Source organism: Castanea sativa, chromosome 7, assembly GCF_040712315.1.
Source record: "Castanea sativa cultivar Marrone di Chiusa Pesio chromosome 7, ASM4071231v1".
Taxonomy (NCBI): domain Eukaryota; kingdom Viridiplantae; phylum Streptophyta; class Magnoliopsida; order Fagales; family Fagaceae; genus Castanea; species Castanea sativa.
The window spans coordinates 40,476,605-40,485,288 of NC_134019.1; the positions used below are offsets into that span (position 1 = coordinate 40,476,605).

At 35.6% G+C, this 8,684-nt stretch overlaps 1 protein-coding gene across 2 annotated transcripts; it reads left to right on the plus strand.

The window, feature by feature from the left end:
* The first annotated feature begins 715 nt into the window (after positions 1-715).
* LOC142643372 (putative amidase At4g34880) lies at positions 716-6,593 on the plus strand. 2 transcript variants are annotated; one of them, XM_075817974.1, is made up of 5 exons: positions 716-1,317; positions 2,442-2,653; positions 5,073-5,312; positions 5,597-5,789; positions 6,100-6,593. In XM_075817974.1, the coding sequence occupies exons 1-5, from the start codon at positions 760-762 to the stop codon at positions 6,454-6,456; spliced, it is 1,560 nt and encodes a 519-aa protein (XP_075674089.1). In that variant the 5' UTR covers positions 716-759; the 3' UTR covers positions 6,457-6,593. The 2 variants fall into 2 exon arrangements, with proteins under 2 accessions (XP_075674089.1, XP_075674090.1); XM_075817975.1 differs by lacking the exon at positions 5,073-5,312.
* The last annotated feature ends 2,091 nt before the right edge of the window (positions 6,594-8,684 follow it).

An 8,684-nucleotide genomic window follows, 5' to 3' on the forward strand; every position in this document is an offset into this window, starting at 1 on the left:
CTTGCATGTCCATCACCACCAATTTTACAATCGCCAGCACCACCACAATCCGACGTCGTTTCGGTTCAACCCGCATGATGCAGAGAATATTTATGCTGAGATTTTTGGATCCAAGAGTAATGGCGGAGCTGGCCATAGTCCAATTGATAAAAACATGAACCCACAATAGTTTTTGCTCAGATTGAGATCATGATTTGGGTTTGGGATTTTGAGAAATGGGTTTGGGATATTGAGAAATAAATTTAGACGAGGGGTTTGGATTTTTGCTCCGATTGAGACCGTGATTTAGGTTTGGGATTTTGAGAAATGGATATAGATGAAGAAGGAAGCACTGACTTGGATTTTTTGGGGGCTGGGAAGAAGGGTGTGGGACGGCAAATAAAGAAAAAAAGAAGAGAAAAAGAACGAAGGAAGAAGATAATGAAGAGGAAATCAAATCTTAAAGACTCGAGTTCCACATGGATCTTTTACAATACGTTAGCTCTGTCAACATATAGAAATTAAGGCTCTTAAACTCGATTTGTTACAATAAAATTAAGTCGTACATGCTCGAGTTGTTAATTTTCTAAATAGTTTAAAAACGTTATTAACTAACAAAATTATTTAGGCTTTATAGGTATTTTGAAAAAAAAATCCAATGTTCTGTGACTTCTTTCTAGTGGACCCAAGCTTCGGGCTTTAAAAAAGAAGCACGCTGCACGGATAAAGAATACTCTCAGCCACTTGAGTCTTGACCATGACTTTAGAGTTGAGACTTCCATGGCTACCAAATATTCACCACTGAGCTTTACTGTCTTCTCATCACTGCTCCTGATTCTTCTAGCCACAACATCATTTAGTGCACAAGCCATCAAGGCCGGCCATGGCTTCTCATCAATCAAAGAAGCCACAGTACATGATATCCAGCTAGCTTTCAAGCAAAACCAACTCAGCTCCAGGAAACTCGTTGAACTTTACCTTAAACAAATAAGCAGACTCAACCCAGTTCTTAAGGGTGTCCTAGAAGTGAACCCAGATGCACTGTACCAAGCTGATAAGGCTGACCATGAGCGCAAGTCCAAAGCACCAGGGTCACTCTCTCCATTGCATGGTATTCCCATTCTGCTCAAAGATAATATCGCAACCAAGGATAAGCTGAACTCCACGGCTGGCTCATACGCACTGCTTGGCTCAGTTGTGCCACGTGATGCTGGTGTGGTAACCAAGTTGAGAAAGGCTGGAGCTATCATATTGGGGAAGGCCACTTTAAGCGAGTGGTCCAATTATAGGTCCAATAGAGCACCCAATGGCTGGAGCGCCAGAGGTGGCAAAGGCAAGGTGAGTGTTAGAATATTACTCAAACGATTGAATTCATCATTTTCTAACAGTTTATACTTTTGGGACAAATTCATATTTTCTCGTGATATCAGGGCAGATGTTGTTGAGTTCGATTTTACATGTTGGGTCACTTAGCTACAATTCTATTTGACTAATTTAAGACGTACTTTTAAAGAAATTATATATGGATATGGTCAAGTAAATGAGATTGATGTAGAAGAGAAATTGAGCAGGAGAGACTAACATTGCAACTTGCAAGTTTTTATTTTTGCGACTCCACTTCAATGCATGAATAAAAAATAACCATTTGATACATCTCCGAACAGATAATTCCTTTTCTTCTTCTATTTCTTGTCTCAGTGCACAGAGTTAAGCATGTCAGGTGTTTGATTAAATGTCAGACTCGATACAGGCTGAATGAAAGGGCTAACTCTCATGATATTGAGAGAGGAGTTGTAGTATATTTATAGTTGGAAAATACATTTTGGATTGCTATATCTCTTCCTATTTTGTTGTTGGATGAATCTATTCTAAAGGTAAGTTTGATCTTGCTGTCTAGATAAACTTGATTTTATACTCTGTTCTTACACTCAGTACATACATCCACTTTTTAAAAAACATTTAGGCATTTTTTGTTAGAAAAATAGTGTGGAGTGAATAAGAAACTGACTCCTAATGTGTCCACTTAAACATTGAATTCAAGTGGTGAAAATCCTTGAGTCCCACGTAGGAAAGGAAAGAGGAGACAATATATGAGTTTATATGCTCATGGGCTGAACATTGGGTTGTTCTTTGGCATATGTGGATTGGGCCTTTTGTCCAAATATTGAGTCAGTAAGTCTGTGCAGTTCCTCAACTTTGTCCTTGAGTCTATCCCAGTAAGAAGCACACACACAAACTTGAGACAATATGGATGTGGGATATTTACAAAATTTATTTAATTAGTTCCTGAAATTGGGTCTACCCAACTGTTGCAAAAGCCCTTTTTTCCTTTTTTGTCAATTTTGTTATATCTAGTTAATTTTAAGTATAGTACCAAATTCTACTTGATCATTCTATAAATGGAGGAAAGAAAAAAATAATTGGCCTTAAGTTCCATAAGACTGTTTTGCTATGTTGTGCAGAGTCCTTATACAATGGGAGATCCTTGTGGGTCAAGTAGTGGACCAGCAATATCAGTAGCAGCAAATATGGCAGCAGTGTCACTAGGGACCGAGACTGATGGCTCTATCTTATGTCCATCCAGTTACAACTTGGTAGTGGGCATCAAACCAACTGTTGGTCTCACTAGTCGAGCTGGAGTCATACCAATCTCACCAAGACAAGATACTGTGGGGTAGGTTTTCTCCCTCTCTTTTTTTCCTTGAACAGACAAAATTTTACTCATAGCATAAGAGACTAACAGCACTCATTCCTTCCACCTCCAAAATCTAATTGATCCTAGCCCACAAAAGAATGCACGAATAGCTCTGTTAGCATCCTTGTGGACCCATCCAAAATTATAACTTACAAAAACTTTATCTACAAAGCTCTTGTAGCTTGGCGAAGAGTCTTGTTCTTCAACTAACACCTCCTAGTGTAAACTCTAGGGTTAAAATCCCCTATCCCCAACTGAATAATTTTTTTAAGATAAAATTTAGCTAGTCACAATATCAAACTCAATTTCCCAATGGGAGGGTTGCCTTGGACAGTTAATGGTTTCTACACATGATAAACAATCCCCTTCTACTACAACTTGAGAATAGTTTAGAGCTTTGGAAAACTTCTTAGACCACCTACAACCTCAGCTATTGCTATAATTGGATATCCGTGGTAGTGGTTTAAAGGTTGCTGCCCCTCTGAGCTTCCCTGCCCTACCTCTGGCAATCACTACTACAAAGGAGCAGTTCATGACCATTGCTACGTCACTATTTACCTTTATTTCATGTTTTTGTCAGTTTAAGCCACTGCACCTGTTTCGTTTACCTTGACTAATGCATCTCTACTTCCTTACATATTTTCCTTAAACCTCCATGCTGTCAAAAGATTTCTCCAGGTGCACCATTTGGTTTCTTGCCCACCAGATTTGGTCAAAAGCTATAGCTGCAAACAAAACAAAAATGTTTCTGCTCTCACAGTCCCCAAATTGGATAAAATTAGGTTCTAGGAGGGCATTTATGTTGCCCAACATCATTAGCTTGTATATTCTCTACTTTGTTACCATGTACAGATCACAATAATTTCAATCCATGTCCAAAAGTTTTTGAATTGCAATGTAAAATGGTCAAATAACAGTTACATGTTTCGTAATTTCAATTTTATGACATCTTCTAAGCCTTGCCATTTTAACTGTTGGAGATGCCTAGTCAAGTTCTGAGTCTGTTATATAACTCAGTCTAGGTTCATTGTATCTAATTTACTTGGAGTACAAACAAAATAATCCCAATCTTATGTGGTGCACAAACCATGTAATCTTAATCCTACTCGTAGTGAAAAATATTGTAAAAAACCTACCTTAGTTTATAGTTAGTTTAAGATTTAGACTGCTATAATACCCTTCAATGGATTTATTGTAATGCACAAAGCTTAGCCATCAAAAGCTTTCTGCTACAAATGTAGACTTCCACGTTAATTCTATCTCTTTCTTTTTCACATTGCAAATTCTTCCAAATTTATTCCTTATAATGGACAGAATCAAGGTTCTCTCTGACCACTATTGTTATCACATTGCAAGCTCGTCCTAATTGATTCCTTAACAACCTCATACGCATCATTCTCAAACACAATATTTTATTGGCAAGACAATCTTGGATTTCAACCATATTCAAGGGGCAGGTACATCTTTTATTGGCTCTCTGTTTGGTCACATGTGTTGCGACTCAAAAAAAATTAGTCAAGTTCGAGGTGACTAGCCTACTAGTATGTGAGACAGAGAGAGATTTGGGTTTAATTCTTCTTGCTTTCTTTATATCATTCCTTTCTTAAATACAAAATACAATGCTTGAGAAAATTCAAACTAAATACTGAAGATTACAACAGGATACTCAGCAAACCTATCCTATCTGATAAACCTTCTAAGCAATCCTCATTGAAGTAGTCAACAACTGATCAACTAACCACCCCTATCGAAGCAATTAAATGAACAACATGGCAAGCATTATCTTAGCACAGTAAACATTATCATCCTTCACTTACCAATATCCTTGTAGAGTCCATGCAATTCTCGCAACCTTGCACACACTAATCCAGGTTCATTCAGACAAGCTTGCTTCATGGCAACACATTCTCAACCATCTTAGTCGAGTTTCAGAGACCATGTTGATTGGTATCCTTTTCTATTGATTTTCCTTCTAGTCATGCATCTTTATCATCTTCAAGACATGTTATTTGGACCACACCTTTGATCAATAGTCTTTATACGCCTTCTTTCTAGTCACACGTCTCTATCTTGTTCATGTACAGTTTTGCAAACCATACATCTGATCAGTGGCCTCCGCATGTATGATTTGCACCATGCTGAGCATTCAAGCCTCAACCATCATGAGCATATCACCTTGTTTCAACTTGTCATACGTGCTTCATTTAATGCAGTCCTACTTGGTCCATCTCCTTTATTTTCTTCTTTATATTTCCTTATATACTTTATCATGACATCATAACTATGTCATACAATTTCTAACCTAATACCAGAGTGATGTTTTATTTTGTCTAATATAAACACAACTTTTGTCAACAAGCATCATTAAACTGGTCATAACTTTATTTGGATGGAATAGGCCCATTTGTAGAACAGTAGCAGATGCCGTTTATGTTCTTGATGCCATTGTAGGCATTGATCACTATGACAATGCAACAATTGAAATATCACAGTACATTCCAAAAGGTGGCTATGCACAATTTCTTAAGGCTGATGGGCTCCAAGCAAAGAGAGTGGGGATAGTGAGGGATCCATTCTACAATTTTGGGAATGATACTATTGCCACTCGAACTGTTGAGCAACATCTTAAAACACTAAGGTAACAAAACATGATCTCATGTATTACTTTAAATTCTGGAAAACAAAAAAAACTAAAGTTGCTACAAATTTTACTGCAAAAGGTTTTTTAACTGACGGGATAATGAATTTGATTTGTGCTACATCAAAAACATAAGAAGTAAATTTCTGAAACACTTCCTCTTTTTAAAATTTCTTGTTTAAAAATAGATGCATCAATTTGTAAAGCTTTTTTTATTATTAAATTTGTAATAACTATAGTATAACCCTTTAAAACATTGTTACAAATACTTCATGCAAATTCAGGAAACAAGGCACAATTTTGGTAGACAATCTGAAACTAGCCAATATGGTCGAAATCTTTGGGTCAAGCGATGAAGGAACTGCATTGGCAGCCGAGTTTAAAATTTACATTAATGCATACCTAAAGGAATTAGTGGCTTCCCCAGTCCGTTCCTTAGCCGATTTGATTGCCTTCAACAAGAAAAACTCAAAATTGGTGAGTATAATAAAAGGTTCTTTTGATTTATTTAATGTCCTGCATTCATACATAAGATTGACACAAATAATTGAGCAATGCTAAGGACGTAAATTTTTTTTTTTTCACAACTTGTTAAAGTGGTTGTGATTTGAGCAACATCACTTTTACATAAACCTACCAATAAGTATTGACTTTACTTTTATCATACGCAATCACACAAGGCCACATATAAAAAAAGTTGTGAAAATTTTATGTCATAAACCTATTGTTACTAAAAATTAAAGTCAATGATGACCAATTATTGAATATTCCATGAGTGCCAATACAGGAGATGTTAGAAGAATATGGACAAGACCAGTTTGTAGAAGCTGAAGCAACAAATGGAATTGGAAATGCAGAGAAGGCTGCGTTGGCAAATTTAGCAAAACTGACTAGAGAAGGTTTTGTGAAGTTGATGACAAAGACTAAGCTAGATGCATTAGTGACTCCTGGTAGTAGTGTTTCATATATCCTTGCAATTGGGGGTTTCCCTGGAGTAATTGTCCCTGCAGGATATGACTCTGATGGGGTACCATTTGGCTTAAGCTTTGGAGGACTAAAGGGATCGGAGCCAAAGCTAATTGAGATCGCCTATGGATTTGAGCAAGCAACAAAGATCAGGAAGCCTCCTAAATTTAAATTTTAAAGGCTCTATTGCATCACCACAACCTCTATTCTAATTTATATGACTTGTATTAATATCTAATTATCATGAAGCCAAATTTGCGTTGAAGCTAGTAGCAATATATATTCTGCAAAAACAAAAGTAGCCATAACTTCACTTACGATTTTTTCCTCAAAAAAGAAAAAACTTTACTTACGTTTTTTTTTACAGAAGTCAATTTATACCTTCTATATTTATCCACGTGTCCCCATCGTATACCATCAACATCAAATGCACGGATCTAAATTCTCTACGAGTTGACCATGACTTCCATGGGCACCAAATATTCACCACTGAGAGCTTCCCTGTCTTCTCATCCCTGCTTCTGAGTCCTTTATAAAATTCTTTTTTCCCCACATCTTTAGCATCCATCCTTTTTTTTTTTTTTTTTTGCAATTTTTACTTTGTTCAACTTTTCATATTTTTCAACCCTTGTCTTTTTAGTTCAATCTTTCATCCCCTCTAATCATTATCTTTTTAAAATTTTCTTTTGCTTCCCTCTATAGATTAATTTTTTTTTTCTTTTATATCTTCTTAAATTGTATAGTTTTACTTTGTTCAACCTTTCATTTACTTCCATTCTTCCTCTTCCATCTTAATTTTTATATAAATTTATTCTTACTTCATCTCCAACTCTCTTCCCTATTCCTACAAAGTTGCCCATGACAAAAAAAAAAAAGAAAAAGAAAAAGAAAAAAAGAGTCAGTACTCCCTCTCTTTCTCCAATTTTGTTTCTCTTTTGGTGGATTTATTTATTGTTTCAACCACTTTATTTTTTTCTACTAATGGTTCTTTTTGTTATTATTGATTTAATTGTTGCATCTCATTTTTATCGACTTTTATGTATATTTAGGTATTTTGATATTTCAATTCCCGGTAACAATTTACCTTTGTTTCGTGTTTTTTTTTCAGTTTAAGCCATTGCAGCAGTTCTGTTTACCTTATAGGCATACTCTCAGGGCACCATAATTTCCAATGCATCTCTACTTCCTTGCAAATTTTCCTTAAAAGCTCCATCCTGTCAAAATTTCTCGAAATACTCCATTTGGTTTCTTATCCACTAGATTTGGTCAAAAGTTATAGCTTCAAAAAAAAAAAAAAAAAAATCTTGCTCTGGCAGTCAAATTGGATAAAATAAGGTTCTAGGAGGGTAGATGTAAGTTGCTTAACATGATTAGCATGTATATGCTCTACTTCCTTCTTCTTCTTCTTCTTTATTATTATTATTATTATTATTATTATTATTATATATAAAGCAATAGTTGGGAGAGGGGAGAATTGAATCTTTGACATTTTTGTTGGAAACATAAAAAAGTGTCAGTTAAGCTACGAGTCTTTTGGCATATTCTATACTTCCTTACCATGCATGTATCATAAGAATATCAATCCATGTCCAAAATATTTTGGAATTGCAATGTTAGATGGTCAAATAACATTTATAAGTTTAATAGTTTCACTTATCTGATATCTTCTTAGCCTTGCATGTTAACTGTTAGAGATGCCTTGTCAAGTCCAATGTCTATTCTATAACTCTAGTCAGGTTCATTGTATTTGATTTATTGGAGTGTAAACAAAGTAATTTCAATCTTATTTGGTGCACAAACAATGTAATCCTAGTCCTACTTATAGTGCAAATATTGTGTAAGCCTGTGTTTATAATTAGTCTAAGATTTATACTACTATAATACCCTTCTATGAATTTATTGTAATACACACAGCTTAATACCCTTCTATGAATTATGAAGGGATTTCTGCTATAGATGTAGACATGTAGACATCCAAGTTAAGTCTTCGCCTCTTTCTCTTTCACTCTGTAGGTTCTTCCTAATCTAATCCCTATAATGGCCAGCATAAAGGTTCTCTGTCACCATTGTTGTTTGTTACTTTGCAAGCTCATCCTAATTGTCTACAAAAACCACATATGCATCTTTCTGAAATATGCTTAGCGATTTCAATTGCATTCAATGGGCACGAGCATCTTTCTATCTTCCTTGATCATCGTCTTTCCCTATGATCATGTGTCCTCAACCATATTTGCTGAGTAATATGGAACACATCGATAGTTAGTCTTCTCTATTAGATTTCTTTTTTATCATGCGTTCTCTATCATCTTCAGGCCATGTTACTTAGACTACGCCTTTGATAAATAGCGTTCATTGGCTTTTTTTTTTTTGGTCGTGTTTTCAAACATCTTAGTCGAGTATCACAGA

What these genes read in the sequence shown, in the direction of transcription:
- LOC142643372 (XM_075817974.1), top strand. Translation starts at nt 760, where the DNA reads ATGGCTACCAAATATTCACCACTGAGCTTTACTGTCTTCTCATCACTG. An exon ending in CCAAGACAAGATACTGTGGG is followed by an intron (nt 2,654 to 5,072) that starts GTAGGTTTTCTC and finishes TGGATGGAATAG; the next exon opens with GCCCATTTGTAGAACAGTAG. An exon ending in CAACATCTTAAAACACTAAG is followed by an intron (nt 5,313 to 5,596) that starts GTAACAAAACAT and finishes ATGCAAATTCAG; the next exon opens with GAAACAAGGCACAATTTTGG.